The following is a 19,381-nucleotide window of genomic DNA, read 5'->3' on the forward strand; positions in this document are numbered from 1 at the left end:
CTGACAAGTTAATTATTGCCTTGACTTGATCCTTAAAATTTTCCACTGTAAGGAAAACCAAATTGCAATGCTTTTGTGAAAGATGTACTGCACAAATTAAGCTGGACAAATTGATTGACAAGCAATTTTAAACTCACTTGTGCAATCCGTAGCCTTTCTTCAAACTGCATGTGACCCACAGACTGCAGCTTCTGCTTCTGGTCTCTGATCCAGGACTGGACGCCTTCATTCTGGGTTTTGAAAGCATCAAAGTCCTTGCCTAAGACGGCCTGTGTCTCGGCCTTGTTGAGCGCCTCCTCAGCAGCCTGCAGGACCGTCCTCCACTGCTCCTCTGTGTCTCTGACTGTCTGCTGAACCTCTCGTCTCCTGCTCTCCTTCAGGTCCTCATTGTCACACAGACTCTGGCCTTGTCTTCTCAGGTTGTTCACCTTAGAGTCTCCCTCAGGCTTGGAGCTCAGGATGGCCTGGGAACAAAATTGAAAAAAATCCTGAAAAATTTTGAATTTGAATTTTTTGCTTGTTTTCTGTTTTTTTTCTCTGGCTCTGTTCCACCAACACCCAGCTTCATATTTATACAGATACACATATTCACACCTAGGAGCTGCTCAGTACAACCACAGTCTTGAGGAGAGTCAGAGGAGAAGAGGAGAGGAGGAGAGGAGAGGAGAGGAGGAAAGGAGAGGAGAGGACAGGAGAGGAGAGGAGAGGAGACAAGGAGAGGAGAGGAGAGGAGGTTATAAATTCTAGTTTCCAGAATTATTGGTATATGTGAGTGAACTATACGTTCACTCACATATACGTTCACACTAAGATACAATTTACATACTTTATGCCTAAAATCTAAACTGTCAAAAGTAATTTAGACCTGACCTGACCATTCTTAAGCTGTGGACTAAATTCAATTCTGTTTAGTCTGAGTGAGTTGACTTTTCCTTTAAATTCAGATTCTCATCTCATCATGTATTTCCTCCTATGTTTTACCATACTCACTGTCCTGGTGCATGCAAATGAGCTTCAAGTTGATCTTGAAATGAAATATACTTAATTCTAATTTAAAAGGACAAATCCACACTAAAAACAATTTACATATACTGTATTATTCCTATGATCTTGATTCATCTGACCAGCATATTTTATTTGTTGTTTAGTTTGGTTTGCCTTTGCAACAGAGTGGGTGTGCCTTGTTTACTTCAGTTTAGTTTGGTTTAGTTTAGATGCAAAATGAGAGACACCAGAATAAAGAAAAAAGAAACAACCAACAGTGCAGGTAAGACAAAAAAATCTCAGAGGGACTTATAAAAATTCCCAGCCAGAAGAGAAAAAGACAGAAAAGCACTAAGTAAATTTGGTCAAAAGCTTTGAAAGTATATACATTATTATTTTATTTGATTTTGAGTGAACCTTCTCTTTAAATTCTGATGCTGGTTTCTGTATTCTCTCCAGTTTTAACCTCTATTCACTGACCTGCGCTGTGTGTTTCCTCTCCTCAGCCTGGGTCTCTCCGCTGTGGGAGGTGAGGGGCTGCAGCAGGTCTCTGATCCAGGCCCTGGTGCTCTCAGCCTGGGCGTTAAAACCGTCTAACTCCCCCTCCGCAGCGCTCTGGGCCTCCGCCTGCTGCTGCAGCCGGGCCTCCAGGTTTCGGTAGCGCTGTAGCAGGTTGTCTCCGTCCTTCAGGAGGCTGTCGGCTCGGACGCCCTGCCTGCGCACCAAGGCCAGCAGCTCACTGAGGCCCTCGGCTCTGCCACTGGGACATGGGGAGAGACAAATGTCACATATACAGAGGTGGAAAGTAACTAAGTACATTTACTCAAGTACTGTACTTTAGCAGTGGCACTTTACTTGATGTCCATTTTGTGAGACTTTCTACTTTTCCTCCACTACATTTCAGAGGGAAATCTTGTACTTTTTCCTCCACTACATTTATCTGCCGGCTGGAGTTACTAGTTACTTTGCAGAATAAGGTTATATGATAAGCTCATAAAATATGTTGCATTGTTACAGTTTAAACTCCCCAACAGTATATGGAGCAGTCAGACCGACAATATTAAAATACTTCTTACAGGTTAGTGCTTCAATAATTTAACCCTCTGAAAGAATGAGGACTTTTACTTTTGATACTTAAGTACATTTTACTGCTAATACTTCTGTACTTTTACTTATTTTGAATGCAGAACTTTTACTTTTAATGAAGTGTTTTTCCATTATGGTATTGATACTTTTACTTTAGAAATCTGTTTTTTTTTTCTGTGGATTAACATTTTTAAGCCTTCTACTTTTGGCAATGAATTGCTTACCTTAAATATGTATCAACACCAGGTCACTGAGTATATGAGTATATTAACCATGAATGTTGTGAAAGTGAATGTGTTGTTTAGAATTGTGTATGATGTGCACACTCACATACAGTAACACTGTTGTGTATGTTTCACTCATGACAATAAATGGTGTTGTACTGTATGTGAGCTGGAATATTTTCAGTCTTGGGTGTATTACCTCTCATCTTGAAGATCTTTGAGAAGATGTTTGACTCGGTCTGATTCCATAGACTGTTTTTCCTTGGTCTGCAGCCACTCACGGAAGCCATCGTGTTGCTCCTGTAGACTGGAGAACAGAAGACACAAGAGACATTACAGTCACAGTTTTAATTTCAATTAGATTTTCTGTGAAAATTTGAAATCTTATGACACTGCATCATTAGCTTAGATTTTGTTTTTGGGCAATCTTAACCATTTATATACACAGGTAAATTGGAAAAATGTGACTGAATTTTCACTGAATTGTTGCACACAAAAATCAGTCAAGTCATTTAGTCTATTATTACCTCCACCAAGGAGGTTATGTTTTCAGTGCCGTTTGTTTGTTTGTCTGTTTGTCAGCAGGATTACGGAAAAACTACTGCCCCGATTTTCATGAAACTTTGTGGAAGGGTGTAGCATGGACCAAAGAAGAACCCATTAAATTTTGGAGTGGATCCGGATCCGACTCACGAGCAAGCAATAATAGCACAAACCTTGGCGGAGGTCTGCGCTCTCCGAGTGCCCTTCTAGTTGAGTCATAAAATCATAATTTTCTTTAAATAAGTGAAAAAACCTGCCAATGGCGTTAGCTGATTTCACTTGTTTCCAATGCAAATCAATTTGTTTCAAGAATTTTGTAGAATCAAGTGTCATTTTCTGTGTGCAGTGCAGTGATCGGCCTTATTCTGACGGGTTTCAACATACTGACACTATTCCTGAAACAAGTGAAACTGCATTGGAAACAAGTGGAGTTATCTCTCCTCACTGGCAGAATTTTTCTCTTGGTTTAAGAAAAATAAGATCTGAAGGCTGAATATGAGACTAAATTACTTAAGATGGACCTTTTAAAGGTATAGTAGAAGTAGAAGTGCATAATCCCTGGTTAGCCTTGTTCAGCCCTGTTAAGGAAACCAAGCTAGCATCTACCTGTTCAAGGTGCTGAGGACAGACTCCATCTGTTTCTGCCTGTTGAGGCAGTGGGTTCTGAACGTGGCCACCTCCTCCTGCTGCTCCTTCAGCCAGTCGGCCAGCTGGGCCAGCTGCTGGGCAGGGACCTGCTCTCTGCCTCTCTCCAGCTGATCTCTCAGCTGGTCCAGACGCCTCTCTCCGTCCTTGGATGCCAAGAAACCCTGGTGGACAGGGGACAAACTGTTTCAGGACCCATCTTAGGTAGGTTTTAAATCATATCACAATCAGATCTGGAACAGGATGGGAAACTGGAAGTAGGGAATCAACCACTACATCCATCTACCTATCCATCCATCCCTCCCTCCATCCATCCAATAACTCACAGCCAGTCTTTGCAGAGATGTTTCCACGTCTGTTCTGCTCTCTGGGTTTTCAAAACACTCGTTGACCGACAGCTGCAAGTCCTGGAACCACTGCTCAAATAACTGGCTTTCACCTGAGGGAATATGAAGAAATATTAGTATTGCAATAAAATATCATCAAGTAAGATAACATGCATAGATTCTGTCCAGTCCTACAGCGCATTCATGGCAATAACGTATCGTTTTCTTCTTCATAGCTAAGGTGTGATGATTCCTAGTTAAAGATACGTTTTCACAAAAATATAACTTTTACTTTAAACTTCTTACTTATATAACTTTTTTTTTGTTAGTTTCAAGTCAGACTCATGATGTTTGTTGCATATCACCCTCTCTGCCCTTCATATTTCCTCTCACTCTTCACCATATATTATCTACTGAAGCAGGAACACCATAGAAAAAGGAAGAAGGAAGGGAACGAGGGAGATACCATACACATCATCAAACCCTAACCTTGGATAACGCTGACCAGTCCCTTCTCCCTCTCCTGTCTCTTCAGGTGGATCATGTCCTTGGTGTGGGACACGGCCTCCTTCAGCCTGCCGCAGTCTGCAGACAGAGCCTCCAGGACCTGAGGGTTGGCCACGCTGGAGACCAGGCCCACCTCCTTCAGCACCGCCTCCGCCTGCTCCTCCTGGGCCTCCAGCTCCTCACACAGATCCTGATGACATGTAAAGCAGGGAACATGGTGGATATTGTAGTACTACCCTACTCTGTTCTGTTTATGTTCCATTACTTCTCTACTTCTGCTTTGCTCTGTTCTGTTTTGTTCCATTACGTTATGTGCTGTTCTGTTTTGTTCTCTTCTGTTACATTCTGTTCTGTTACATTACGTTCTGTTACATTCTCTTTTGTTCTGTTCTGTTCCATTACTTTATGTTCTGTTATGTTCTGTTATGTTCTCTTCTGTTACATTATGTTCTGTTACATTCTCTTTTGTTCTGTTCTGTTCCATTACGTTATGTTCTGTTATGTTCTCTTCTGTTACATTCTGTACTGTTACATTACGTTCTGCTACATTCTGTTCTGTTCTGTTCCATTACGTTACATTCTGTTCTACCCTACTCTCTTCCATTACATTTTGTTACATTCTGTTCTGTTCCATTACGTTATGTTCTGTTATGTTATGTTCTGTTACATTCTGTTCTGTTACATTATGTTCTGTTACATTTTGTTTTGTTCTGTTCTGTTCCATTACGTTACATTCTGTTCTCTTCTGTTCTCTTCTGTTACATTCTGTTCTGCCCTACTCTGTTCCATTACATTCTGTTACATTCTGTTCTGCTCTGTTCTATTCTGTTGTGTTCCATTCTCATCCGTTACATTCTTTTACCTGCTGTTCTGTTACATTATGTTCTGTTCTGATTTTGACATTTATCTATCCACAGTATCTATCGATCTATCTTTAAGCAGAGTTAAGTTGTTTACCTGTATCTGGGCGTTGGCCTGAGGATCTGAAGCCGTCACCTTGCTGAGGGAAGACTGGATGTTCTCTATCGCCGACCGGCAGTCCTCCATCTTCTCTGCCAGGTGTTTCTTCACAGCTATCAGCTCCTCAAAGACGTCTGTGCTGTCAGTGAACAGCTCCTTCACCTGCTCCATCCTCTTCCTCAGCTGGGTCTCCATCACCTGAGGGTGGAGGAGCAGAGACGAGATGAGAGGAGAGTGGAAAACAGTAGATTAGAGTGGAGCAGAACAGAGTAGGGAAAAGGAGAGGAGAGGAAAGGTAGAGGAGAGGAGAGGAGAGGAGAGGAGAGGAGAGGAAAGTTCAGTTCAAACTTTGTAAAGTTCATCAGGCCGAGCCGAGCAGAGTAGAGGAGAGTAGAGGACAGCAAAGTAGAGTAATGTAGAGTACAGTAGAGTAGCGTAGAGTAGAACAGAGTAGTGTACAGTAGAGTAGAGGCAATCTGCTTCACAGCTACAGCAGTAATCATTAAAACACTGTACGAAGGACACATACACTATAATAACAATAATACAGATGGTAGGCAGTGTGTATTGAATGTGGATCACTCATAATAAATGTGTATTGATAAAACTAATAGCAAAAGGGATAAAATAATTTTTCCACTCACCTGCAGCTCCAGCGGAGCCTCCTGGCTCTGCAGCATCTCCTGGATCTCTATAGACTTCTTATGGAAACGCTCTATGTTCTCCTCATAGTCATGGATCTCATCCTAAAAAACATGGAGAGCAAAAGTCTAGCATTTAACAGAAAAAAATCAAAACTTCTAGGTGTTTTTAAAAGATTAGTTCACATATAGAAATTGAACTTTGAAAGATCAGGGATAGAATTAGCCCACTAGTCCTTGGCAGGTACGTTTCTAATCAGGTTTGTGTTTGGAGATGGTTAAAGGAGGGCTAAAATATTTTCCTTCCATCCATCATGTTTTTGATGCATAGAATCCTAGGCCTTATACTTGTATCTTGAAAAAGATTTGCAGACTGAAAGGTTGAACGATAAAGACACAATCAACTTTCCTACTCCTGCCAACTCTTTTTTTTTTTTTATTCATTTTTAATAAGCCCCTTGTGGGAGGTTGCTCAGCCTGCCTGTGATGCACTGTGAATTCTGCATTTATGGAAACTTACCCTCATGGCCAGTACTTGTTGCTCGCTGTGGAAGGGATGGCTCTCTGCGAACAGAGCCAGTTTGGCCCCGGCCCAGCCGTCCACCTCTCCCCCCAGCATCAGCTGCTTCTCCCACAGCTCCAGCCCCACCTGCAGGTTATCCATGTGTGCGTCTGTCTTCTCCGTCACCTGCCGCACCAACAGAAGCAATGTCCAGTTTAATCCAGTTCAGCGAAAACTTTATTGTTCTAACCACCAACTGAAAACATTAGGACTACCTTCTTTATACTGATTTATGCAGATTGAAGTTTAATTTCTCAGAGGCAAAGTTGCTCTGGAAGCAGAGAAAATCTCATTAGTTGAGTTAAAATTCAAGAACGACAGTTTTTCTGGCTAAATAATGTTAGACTGAGGCCTAGTGAAAAAGGCACAAGGTAAGAGAGATAATGTTATGAAGCCCAACCCTCTTGATACTAACTGAAAAAATGCAATTTAGCCATACTAAGTTATCTAGGTTAGCTAGTTAGCCTAGCTGACCTTCCAAGTTCAAACTAGCCATACTAGCCTATAGCTATCTAGGTAAGCTAGTTAGCTAGCTGCTGACCTTCAACATCACGAATGGTATGGTCATGAATTAATGAAAAACAAAGTAATTAGAATTCATAATTTGTAGATATATTCAGACTCTTTGCCAGATGGCTAACTTCTGCTCTGAGCTGTGGTTCTTTGGCTCCGCCCACTAAGGAAAATCAACCAATGAGATTATTTCTGCCTCCAGACCCTGCCTCCAAGAAATGTTTGTAGAACTGAAACTCCAACTTGCTTGACTTGCACCCCATTTGGTACAGTCCATATCAGAATTGTCTCAAGGGTTATGAAATCCTTCTATAGTCTTTCTCCTTCCCTTGATGTACAAGATAAGCAAATAGGTCTGTATGGACTGATAAATACACTCTGCTTCATTCAGTCCCTCCTGTCTCTCCTTTCCCCCCACAGATCCTTACATCCAGCCAGCTGTCCACCAGCGCGTCGGCCTCCGCCTCGAACGGAGCCTCGCTGCAGTCCGGGATCTTCTTCAGGTGGGACTGCAGCTGTCTGCAAACGCCTCGGATCTCTTCCATTCGCTCCCCAAGACCGCTCAGGTCCTCCTTTATGTCATGGACCTGGGCAGACACACACACACATGTGAACAAACAGTACGCTTAAACACACAGTGAGAACAACTTTCAATCAACTTTCTGTGTGCGTGTGTGTGTACAGTAAACTTTCTTTCTTTCTCAAATCTTTTTATTGATTTTTCACCAGTGTTGTAGACAACAGTGACATATCCAAGATTAAAACACACCCAATACTGCTACTTTTGAATATGTTCCTCGTTTTTCTATATAAATCATACTTGTTACACTTTTTAAATGTTACTTCTCCTGCTCTTGTGTTCCTTTATGATGTTGGTTATATTGTTTCTGTTGTTGGAGGTCTTATTTATGATCTTGAACTGTTTTAATCATAATTGTAAAGCACTTTGGATTACACTGTTGTATGAAATGAGTTAAAATATGCTTTGATTTAATACTGTAAGTGTACTGTATCTGTATGTGTAAACCAGTGGTTCTCAACGAGGAGTCCGGGGACCACCAGGGGTCCTTGAGGGGGTTCCAGGGGGTCCCCAGCAAATTGATGAATTGTTAAACTTCAGCATTATTTCATTTACAAGAAGCTAACACAATTAGAGAATGTAGAAGAATGACTGTTTTGATCATAGTTTCTCTGTTATCTCTCTACCTACAATACAGATAGTCATGGAATTCTGGACAAAATCATATCTAGCAATAAAAGATATCATCAGATTTAGGTCAGAGAGACAAATTCTCATCAAATGGGGGTCCGTGGCCCTAATGTGGACTAAATTAGGGGTCCTTGATATGAAAAAGGTTGAGAATCACTGGTGTAAACTATCATTTATTCTCAGCACAGATAGTGTACAGAGGTAAACTTTAGATGCAGACAGAGTCATTTTAAAGAGGGTTTAAATATATGAATGTTTGTCCATTCACCTTGGCTATAAGCCTCTGCAGGTTGTCCTTGCCCATGTAGGAAGCCTGCTCACTGATGGTCTGCTCGGCTCTCTGCATGGTGTTGCTCAGGTGGCTTCTGCAGCTCTGGAACTTCTTCAGGAGCTCCATCAGGACGCTGCACTGCTCCTGCCTGCAGCCAGAGAAACATAAGCCACTGAGCATTTTATATGTTTAAAAGACGTCTAAATGGTTATAGATGTCTAGGCTAAAATTAGGCTACATAGGCTTTAAAAGTGATAGTTTAGTAATGTCTACGTCTTAGACCAGTGGTTCTCAACGTGGGGGACCGGGGACCACCTGGGGTCCTTGAGGTGGTTCCAGGGGGTCCCCAGCTAACTGATGAATTCTTAAACTTACCATTATTTCATTTATAAGAAGTTAACACAATTAGAGAATGTGGAAGAAAGACTATTTTTATGATAGTTTCAATGTTATCTCTCTGCCTACAATACAGATGGACAAAATAATATCTAATAATAGAAATATTCTCAGATTCCCACTGAGCAAAAGACATGATTTCAACGTTGCATCTATGCTTTAGCTCTCATATAGCCCAGGATCATTACGGCTATGTATAGACCTATTTTAGACCAAGCAGTAAATACATTATTACAATGAATAAACATCTGTAAATACCAAAAATATGCACCAGAGAAGTCCTGTAGACTAGCCTACAAGATAATTATCTGAGCACAAGAAGTAATTTCAACATTGCGTCTATAAGTAGCTCTCATATAGTCCAGGATAATATTGTCTATGTATAGACATCTAATAAACTTTCACTTTTCAACCCCATTTAAACTTAATTTAGCCTAGACGGCTATGGCCATTTAGACGTGTTTTAAACGTCTAATCAACGTAAAATTGCTCAGTGGGTTTGGGTCCAAGAGACAAAATCTCATCAAATGGGGGTCTGTGGCCCTAATGTGAACTAAATTAGGGTCCTTTATATGAAAAAGGTTGAGAATCATTGTCTTAAACTGTCTTGTTTATCTCTGTGCATATTTTTTTTATATATATATTGATTTTACACCTGTTTATGCATTGTTTAAAAATGTAATAATGTATTTATTGCTTGGTCTACGACTAGGTTACACATTGCCAAATAGATCCTGGGCGATATGAGAGTGAAAGCAGAGATGCAACATCAGTTATTTGCTATATTTAGGCCATGATTTCATTCATTTACAGTTCTCTGTATAATGGAATACACAACACTTGCACACTCGGGCATACACACACACACACACACACACACACACACACACACATATCTTCACTCTTATGTCATCCCATTATTTCATAGAAAGTGTGTGAACGTGAACACACACACTACATACACATCACGTAATCCCTCATTCCTTTTATTTTATTTTTTTATTGAACCTCTACTCCTCTCCTCCCTCCTCTACCTGTCAGCCACGGCTCCCTGCGTCTCCTCCCACTGAGTGTCCAGCTCCTGCAGGAGGTTTTCTCCTCCCTGCCTCCCTTGCAGCTCACGGAGGCTGTGGAGCTCCGAGCGCCGGGCCTGCAGCTGGGCCTCCAGGTCTGCCAGGGCACGAAGCCTACACACAGGATTTTCAAATAAATTTAGGAATTCAGCCTTTACTTACGGAAGTTATGTCACTCAGGTCAGTCAGTCTCATCTTCTAAATCACTTCTCAAAACATACTTTAATCGAAAAGCTTACCTTTAATGCTAGTCTGATTTTAGCCAAAATGCCCCATTCATTATGGAATTTTAAATTTTCTGTGAGATTTTGATTTATATATCGTCATTTATTTGTGTTTTTACCTTTTTGCTATGTTATTTCACAGCACCTTCAGTTTTTAGTTTGCACTACTTGTTTTATTCGTTGCTCCTTGCTGTGAAGCACTAACTTTGGTTTTGAAAAATGAAATAAAGAAAATGAAAAATGAAATTAAGTTTATTATTATTATTATTATTATTATTATTATTATAAATATAAATTAATCTCTATATGTTCTGAATGATATCTCGGGTTTACATGCAGAACGATAACTATGTTTTCTGTACTGCTTCTTCAAATGCATTTGAATGCTCCTGAAGGAGAAAAAGTACCTATTGAATGATTTTTATTGAATATCATACAGAGATGTAATAAGGAACACACAACTCAAGTAAGAGGCACGGAATCTGTATTCTCCCATTAGAAGAATATGTTAAATAAAACTTAACATCCTAAAAAAAACAACCTGAAAACTTCCATCCCCAAAGCTAAGTACACACAAACATGAAAAATTTATTCATATTTGTGTTAAAAGTAAAGCATAAGAACTTCATCATAAGCCCACACACACCTTTGCTGCACAGCAGGCATGGTGGGCTCCTTCAGGCCTTGCCTCTCGGCCGCCTCCTGCAGCTTCCTCAGCTCCCCCAGCAGCGTCCTCTTCCTCAGGCCCAGGGATTTACCCTCCGTCTCCCTCTGGACGCTCTGCTGCTGGCTGGCCAGCCCGCCGTCGGCCTCCTCCACCCTCCTCCCCAGCGCAGCCACCATGTCCAGGCAGGAGGCCGGGGCCCCGTCCCTGGTGACCGTCAGCCTGGCCCCCTGGAGGAGCAGGTCCAGCTGGGGAGCCTTGTCCCTCAGACTGTCGATGCTCTGCCTGATCAGAGCCAGCTTGGAGCGGCAGTCCTGCAGCACCGCGCCGTCGCTACAGGGGGCGCCCTGCACCCCGGAGACGTCTTGGTCCACGGTGCGCAGGGACATGAGGAAGCGGTCGAGGGCGCGGGCGGCCGCCTCGCTCTTCCGGACCTGCTGCCGGAGCTGGTCCAGACTGGTTCTGTGGGTCTCCACCTCGCGGGACAGAGGGGAGCGGTCTCTGCGGTCCAGGTCGCTGGATTCAGAGTCCAGCCGGGACAGCTGGTCCAGCTCACTCTGGATATTGTCTTCCAGTTCCTGTGGCAAAGGGAGAGGAAGCATAAACGGAAACATGTTGAGGTTTTTCAACAAAGACTACAGGTTTGGCACATTTGACAGCTGGTTTAACAATGAATACTCTCAACCAGCTTGGGTGGCAAGAGAGAAGATAGGTTTTCTGAAACTAATTTGTCAAACGAGACGGCACACCTAAGATGTAGAAAATCCACAGGTTTGAGGGAAGATTTCTGTTTGACAAGTTAGACTTAGATTCACTAAGACTGTGTTGCAAGGGCAATTTGTGCATTTTTTCATGCTTCAGTTGCTTGAGCTAAGTACAGAGTGTTTTTGTCTACACTGCATCGCTGATGTCAGACCTTGATATCGGTGAGCATGTTGGTGTTGGCCAGTGTGAAGGCGGTGATGTCTTTGGGCTGTCGGAGGTAGCGGTCCAGGCGGTCGGTGAAGTCCACCATGTGGTTCTCGGTGGAGTCGATCTGTCGGAGGGCGGCGCCCAGGGAGCTGCCTCTCCTCTGCAGGTTCACCTGCTGGCCGCGCCACTGCTCCTGCAGCTCCACCCGCTCCTGCTCCAGACCGGTGCTCCCAGTCGCCTGAGAGCACTGGTTTACATAGTCAGACCACAGAGACTCCGTCTCCTGTCTCAAGAACTGGGAAACAAGGAATTCCATTCAGGATTCATTATTGCCAAGCAAACTTTAACATTGCTAGGGAAAAGGTATGCTTATTAAAAACAAAACCAAATGTAAAATCCAGACATTAAAAAAATATTACAATCATAACCTCATATTAGTTTCTGATTATGTGCAGACAAACTTGCATTGTACCTGTATTTCCTGCAGCCGTGTATGCAGGCCTTTAAGAGAGACAGAGTCAGAGGGAACATCTTGGATGCTCTGTTCATTTTTAGCCAGTCGGGATTGCAAGGTCCTCTTACAATTATCATATCTGGGGAATTGAAACAAACAAAGATGAACACTGAATAAAATCACCTCTAAACAGTTTTGAGCAATCTACATAATGTGTGCAATATTATTGCATTTTATTTATTTTTTTAGACTGTGCTAATAACACCATAAAGTATATATATAACTAGTACATTTGAATTAGAACATCATTTGTCTAGTGATTTGTTACTAGATTGACTTGTTTAAGTATAAGGTAAATTCAGTCTACCTTTCTGAAGTGTCCTTTCTGGTGAGATCTTCCTCTATAGATGTCTGCTTTTCAACCTCCCTCCTCTCCACAGTGCTTGTCTTCACGGTCACTTGGGACACCTGACAGACGAAAAGAGTAATAATGCAATATCTGTTATCTAAAACTGATCCAGTGGAGCTGCTCAGCGGCCAGCATTAGAAGACAGTGGTTGTACTGGTATGAACGTGTATAACTGTATGAATGTGAAGCAGGATATTGTTAAAGAATAACAAGCATGCTCAGCAAACTTTACCTGGATAAAAAAGGTTTACTCTAATGTAAATGCATGTATAGTTTCCATGGAAGTAAGGCATACCTCAGTGGAGACTTGAGGTTTGTCAGCAGCTTTCATTGGCTCCTTTTGTGGGGTCTGATCCTGACTGAGGTCAGTAGGGATCCTGGAAAACATAAATGAAATAACTTGTGAGCATCAGTCATCTCTCTGTTCTCTCTTTTTGACTCTATTTTATCAACTATTACCCGTCTTTAATTAACTTTGCTGGTGAATTGTGAATTGATGCTACAGTTATTTGAATGACAAGTGAAATCTACCAATAAAAGCACCTACTAGTATTTCCACAATGAAACACAATGTAAATAAAATGATTACTTTTACATTACATTTAGAATGTAATTAAAACTGCACAAGATAACCTCCCACTTTGGCGGCCCCAAGAGGCATTGGGAGATAAGTGTTTGAGTTTTTGGAAGTTTGGAGGACTTCATTACCCAGAAATGATCTAATATGACATCAGTAAACTGTGCACTTCTAAATTTTGTCTTCTGAGTGGATGGTAATGTGGAAAAAAAAACTCAAATTCAGACATCATTGGTGAGTCTAGCTTTCTCTGGACGGCACGCTCGCTCACTGCTGTTTAGGAGACAGTTTTGTATTTTGTTCTTGAATTTCCTGCACACGGAGAAGATTGTCCAGCAGTGTCCATACCAACACCTGAAATTAAGTTGGACAATCTACAGCAAAACCACAGCCTCTCAAAAATTAGGGATGGGATGCTCTTATCTGTTGTAGGCACTGCGATTAAGATAGGTGTATTTCTACTTACAAATCTTGTGTAGTGCAGCTTTAAAATGCAAGGCATTTACATAACCGTTCAAACTAAAGCACACTAAATTAGTAACATCTCCCCTCACCCAGAAACAGGGGGTGGTGCCTCTTGGTCTCCACTGAACTGGCGCTGGATGGCGGCCAGCCTTTTCTCACACTCCCGGAGCTGAGCCTGGGCCAGGCGGTGGGCGTCCTCAGGACTCAGGGTGTCACACAGCTCTTTCAGGGCCTCGAGGTGCTGCCCTGCCTGGGCCAGGCTGCCCTCCGCCGAGAAGCAAGCCTGGTTAATGTTGACAGAGCAAAGACAGTCAGCACACTGGCATGGTTACAACTACATTTACTTCCAGAGGATTTGTACTGCCAACTCAAACCTGATTTCTTTTTCAGTTTCAGTGTATTACATGCATTTCTTCTTTCTTCTGTCTCAATTTTACCCATTACTGTCACCATATAATGCATGCCCCTGTCACATTTGGTGAAAAGAAAAACTTTAAATGGCAGTGCAAATCCAAACATTCTGCAACACACAACCCACCCCCGCAGATGGCAGCAGCCCACAGAAAGAAAGAATAAAAAGATTATATTTTCTTCTTTAGTTTGCTATGTGATGTCTGTTTTGCTGCTTTTTACATTTAATTATATAGAATTTCATCTGAGCTTGTTAATTTTGTTTTATATGTTGCTTACTGTATTGTGTATGATGTTTACTATGTGTTCTGTGCTGGCCTTGTAAACCAAATTACCTTCAGGACAATAAATAGCATCATACTGTACTGTATTGTATACACATTTCAACAAGAACAGCACTCTCTAAAACAACTGAGACACTACAATGAAAGATTGCATTTACCAAGTCTCTTTGATACAATCTCCACGAAGGCATACAAAAGAGAAGGGGGAAAAAGGTTAGAAAAGCAGAGCTGATAGGCTGGCTGCCTGCCCATCCACCAAAGCACACCCGTCAAGAGTTTATCTTGAGCAATTTGGCTACCTGTGTTTTGCCTGCTAATCTGGAGTTTAAGTGCTTCTCACACTGCAGAGCAGCTGTGTTAAAGTCTTTCCTTGTTACTTCAAACCGTAATTGTTGCAAAGAGCCTGAAATTTCAGCTCTCACGGCCTGGGTGATAAAATGAAACGAATAAAATAGCATGACATGTTAGAACATAAGATGCCTTAACAGGTTTATTCCAGAAACGCTTTACAAGACATGAACAATCAAATTACTGACATTCAAACACTGACGAAAGCACAAAATGCTGCAAATGTTTTAGTACACTTATGTTTTACAAGACATGCACAAGCAAGTATTGACACTTGAATTCCAAATGATGAAGGCTCAAACATGTTCATTTTTGTCTCATTAAAGTGTGTGAACATTCCCTTATTAACAGAAATTAAAATCTCTAAACTCAAATTCCCACACAGTGAGATTGTGCCCTACCTCCCACTGCGTCCTGACAGACTGGGTGAAGAACTCCATGTCTCGGAGCTGGAAGGGGGTACAGAAGGCCTCCATGCCCTCGGCCGCTCTCAGGAACTCCTCCAGTAACTCTGGGTCGAGGGTCCTCAGAGTCTCCTGGGAGAAGAGACAGGCACAGATTTAATGAGCAGACTGGCTCCTGGGTAAAAGAGTTTATTTCAGTTAGAAAGAGAAATTGGAAACATGAGAAGGAGTACCACATCGTAGATCTAAATTTGGACAATCAGCTTTCTCCATAAAGGGCTGTCAACTCTGGAACACATTACCAACTGAAATCAAATTAATTCCAGATATAAAATCTTTTACAACAAAGGTTAAGTGCTGGCTAAAAGCAAACCAGAGCTGTACTCATTTTTAGCTAATTGTACTCTAAATTAGGCCACTATTGGTGTATGGTGTATGTGTATTGGTGTATTGTGCTACGTGTATTTTATCGTATTTCCATATCTGTAGTGTATTGTGGATACTGAAAGCTGTATATTTTAATTACACTGTACATGTAAAAGCCCAACTAGGGACAAGAGTTGAAAATTAGCAATAGCTATAAACTCTCTGTGCAGCACATCAGTTTCATGCTCTGTATTGGAATGTTAAATTGCATCGTCCCTATCAGATAAAATTCAAATAAATAAAATAAAATAGTATGTTTATTTAAGCATAATTTGTGAGAAATATCTCCCCTTTTGAGGATGCCACAGTGCCAAGAAATGTAATCAAGTGATCCTCTAATAGCTCAACTGATACCAGAATAAAAGAGAGCAAATATCCGTACATTTAGATCCATGGAATTTTCACATTCATTGCTGGGCTATGAGTCTATATGGCCTTCTTGACTTGTGTGTATGCTTTCTTTTTCTTTACATGGATTTTATGGATCCTTCAGCTCTTAAGCAAAGTTTGGATGAGTAATTCACAAAATCTGTGTTGTTGTTGTTGTTGATTACTTGTCAATCAAACAGTGTGGCCAGTACTGTGGCCAGACATCTTTTCCTGTAGGTGGCACTTTGTCTGTTCAGCCATGGTGGCTATTGCTGCTCATGCTAACTACCCAGGTAATTCTTCCATTTATTACAAAGAAACTGCTGTTGCTTGTCGCGGGCAAGACCTACCAGACACCAGGTATTTAGAACAGCAAATGTAGAAGCTTTCATTAACTGGCTATGGGTTGAATCACTACTGTGTTATATCAAACAGTGATAGAGAATAGCAAAACACATACGTATTTATATGCAAATGTTGCAGATTATTTCTTTAAAGTTGGATAGTTACTATTTTAGAGATGAATATCATACTGCAGAAATGATGATCAATAATCATGTTTACCTCTTTCACCGATGCTTGCTCGGTTGATATACATTTGTCTTTGAAGACGTTGATGGCTTCCAGGATGTGCTCCTGTAGGCAGTGCTTGGCCTCCTCAAAGCCATTCCTGGCCAGGGCCTGGGCCTTGGCGTAGGCCTCTGTGTAGGCCTGGGGAGGCGCCTGGGCCAGGGCTTGAGGTTTGATGCGAAGCTCTGGAGAATCAGACAGAGACTGAGGCAGGACATGAGGCTGGGAGAGGAGCTTGAGTTGGGGCTGTTGAGGTTTGGGTTGTGGTGGGGACTGAGCCATGGGTTGTGGTGGTGACTGGGCATGAGCCTTGGGTTGTGGTGGTGACTGAGCCATGGGTTGTGGTGGTGACTGAGTCAAGGGTTGTGGTAGGGACTGGGCCTGAGGTTTGGGCTGTGGTGGTGACTGAGCCATGGGTTGTGGTGTTGATTGAGCCAAGGGTTGTGGTGGGGACTGGGCCTGAGGTTTGGGTTGTGGTGGTGATTGAGCCTGAGGTTTTGGTTGTGGTGGTGACTGAGCCTTGGGTTGTGGTTGGGACTGAGCCATGGGTTGTGGTGGTGACTGAGCCAAGGGTTGTGGTGGTGATTGAGTCTGAGGTTTGGGTTGTGGTGGTGACTGAGCCATGGGTTGCAGTGTTGATTGGGCTTTAGGCTGTTGCAGTGACTGAACGTTGGGCTGTGGTGGTGATTGAGCCTCAGGTTGTGGTGGTGACTGAGCCTTGGGTTGTGGTGGTGACTGAGCCTTGGGTTGTGGTGGTGACTGAGCCTTGGATTGTGGTGGTGACTGAGCCGTGGGTTGTGGTGGTGACTGAGCCTCTGGTTGTGGTGGTGACTGAGCTTGAGGTTTGGGTTGTGGTGGTGGCTGTTGAAACTGAGGCTTGGGCTGAGGCTGCTCAGACTGGGGCTGGGGCTTTCCTTGGGCAGATGGCTGTGCTTGGATGTGTGATTGGGAATGAGCCTGCAGCTGAGGTTGGAGCTGGGCTTGTGAAAGAAGCTGAGGATGTACCTGGCGTTGTGGTTGTGATTGAGAAGGTGCTTGGGCTTGGATATGAGGCTGAGGGTGGCGCTGAGTTTGGGGCTGATGTTGAGCATGTGAATATTGCTGAGGCTGAGGCTGAGGCTGGAGTTGTGGCGGTGCCTGAATCCAAGACTGTTGCTGAACCTGGCCTTGTTGTGTCTGCATATGAGCCAGATTATAAGGTCTCATCTGAGGCTGCTGCTGTTGCATGGGGCTTTGGGGCCTCATTTGGGCTTGTGTTTGAGCCCATGGCTGGGTTTGTGCTTGGGGCTTCATCTGAGACTGAGTGTATGGTGGCCCCATGTGAGGATACCCAGGGGGCCCTTGCTGAGGTCCTTGCTGAGGTCCTTGCTGGGGCCCAGCAGGGGGCCATTGTTGTGGAGCCTGACCTGCTGGAAAAGCCTGAGCTTGTGGAACTTGACCCACATGCTGAGTGTACGCTTGGGGAAGGGGATGCCTTTGCTGGGGGAGGGACTGGTTGTGTGGCTCTTGTTTGGGGGCCCATTGCTGGGGTGAAGACTGAGCCTGGGGGTAACCCTGGGGGTAAAGAGGAGGCTGTACTGTAGCTTGGGGATGCTGGATTGGCATTGGGGATGAGGCTCTGACTTGAGCCCAAGCCTGCAGTTGGCCCTGGACAATATGGCCTTGATGCTGGACCACTGACTGAGCATGAGTTTGTGGTTGGACTATAGATTGAGCATGGGTGTGAGGCTGAGCCATAGATTGGGCATGAGTTTGATGTGGAGTCATATGTTGGGCATGAGTTTGAGGCTGGGCTACTGGTTGAGCATGGGTTTGAGGCTGGGTCATTGGTAGGGCATGGGTTTGATGCTGAGTCATGGGCTGAGTGTGAGTTTGAGGCTGGGCCATCACTTGGGCATGGGTTTGAGGCTGGGTCATTGGGAGGGCATGGGTTTGATGCTGAGTCATGGGCTGAGTGTGAGTTTGAGGCTGGGCCATCACTTGGGCATGGGTTTGAGGTTGGGCCATTGGTTGGGCATGGGTTTGAGGCTGGTCCATCGGTTGGGCATGGGTTTGAGGCTGGGCCATTGGTTGGACATGGGTTTGAGGCTGGGCCTGAGGACTGGAGGACTGGGTCGGCATAGGGGAAGGGGGCCTGACTGGAGCCCATGACTGTGGATGACTACGGAGCTGAATGTGGGATGGCACAGGAGGCTGAATTTGAGCCTGCAGCTGGGCCTGGGCATGAGCCTGCATGGGGGAGGAAGATCTGACTTGAGCCCATGTCTGCACTTGGGCCATAGCTTGGATGTGGGCTTGAGCCTGAAGCTGACCCTGTGGCTGCATAGGAGATTGAGGTCTGACTGGGGACCATGTGTGAGGCTGAGCCTGACTTTGAGGCTGCAGCTGCAGTTGGGGCTGTGGCTGGCTGAATGACTGTGTCTTAATGGGGCCCTGAGGCAGTGGATGAGCCTGTGTCTGTGATTGACCTTGGCTCATGTTGGCATGGGACATGGTCTCTAATGACTGCTGACTATGCATTGTAGTGTGGGACAGACTTGTGGTTTGTACTTGAGCTTGGGTCACTGGCTGAGATTGAGAGGGAACCATAGTTTGGGGTTGTGGTTGAGTTTGGGCCTTTGTTTGCTGCTGAGGCTGAGTCATGGTGATAGTCTGGGTTTTAGCCTTGGTGGCTGAATGTGCTTCTGCCTGTCTCATAGTAGGCTGTGGTTGTTCTGGTTGTTTCTGCTGTGCTTGTTGTTGTCCTGCCCGTTGCTGTTCCTGTTGCTTTTGTTTTTGTTGTGGTTGTTGCTGGTGCTTTTCTTGTTTTTGTTGTTTCCGCTGTTGTTGTTGCAGTTGTTCTTGCTTTTGTTTTTGATGTTGCTGTTGCTGCTGTTTTCGTTGCTCTTTCTGCTGTTGTTGTTGTGGCTGTTTTGTAGCCTTA

The 19,381-nt window shown here is 43.5% G+C and overlaps 1 protein-coding gene across 1 annotated transcript in view; it reads right to left on the reverse strand.

Moving 5' to 3' along the window:
- LOC139638073 (nesprin-2-like) overlaps positions 1–16,794 on the reverse strand; it is a 31,175-nt gene extending 14,381 nt beyond the window's left edge. The window contains exons 1-20 of the mRNA XM_071512098.1: positions 16,453–16,794; positions 15,091–15,225; positions 13,736–13,929; positions 12,900–12,981; positions 12,563–12,663; positions 12,214–12,334; positions 11,746–12,036; positions 10,812–11,407; positions 9,903–10,055; positions 8,470–8,620; positions 7,420–7,578; positions 6,437–6,604; positions 5,920–6,021; positions 5,273–5,473; positions 4,298–4,505; positions 3,809–3,921; positions 3,444–3,646; positions 2,494–2,601; positions 1,465–1,744; positions 138–464 (exon numbers count right to left, since the gene is read on the reverse strand). Of these exons, the coding sequence (XP_071368199.1) occupies positions 138–464; positions 1,465–1,744; positions 2,494–2,601; positions 3,444–3,646; positions 3,809–3,921; positions 4,298–4,505; positions 5,273–5,473; positions 5,920–6,021; positions 6,437–6,604; positions 7,420–7,578; positions 8,470–8,620; positions 9,903–10,055; positions 10,812–11,407; positions 11,746–12,036; positions 12,214–12,334; positions 12,563–12,663; positions 12,900–12,981; positions 13,736–13,929; positions 15,091–15,225; positions 16,453–16,794 (4,035 nt within the window). The remainder of the gene's footprint in view (positions 1–137; positions 465–1,464; positions 1,745–2,493; positions 2,602–3,443; positions 3,647–3,808; positions 3,922–4,297; positions 4,506–5,272; positions 5,474–5,919; positions 6,022–6,436; positions 6,605–7,419; positions 7,579–8,469; positions 8,621–9,902; positions 10,056–10,811; positions 11,408–11,745; positions 12,037–12,213; positions 12,335–12,562; positions 12,664–12,899; positions 12,982–13,735; positions 13,930–15,090; positions 15,226–16,452) is intronic.
- Positions 16,795–19,381: the final 2,587 nt, after the last annotated feature.

The sequence above is a fragment of the Centroberyx affinis genome, unplaced genomic scaffold (assembly GCF_046629955.1).
Source record: "Centroberyx affinis isolate AG114_WGS23_722 - 3 ecotype Tasmania unplaced genomic scaffold, CSIRO-AGI_Caff_v1 ptg006087l_1, whole genome shotgun sequence".
Lineage (NCBI taxonomy): Eukaryota > Metazoa > Chordata > Actinopteri > Beryciformes > Berycidae > Centroberyx > Centroberyx affinis.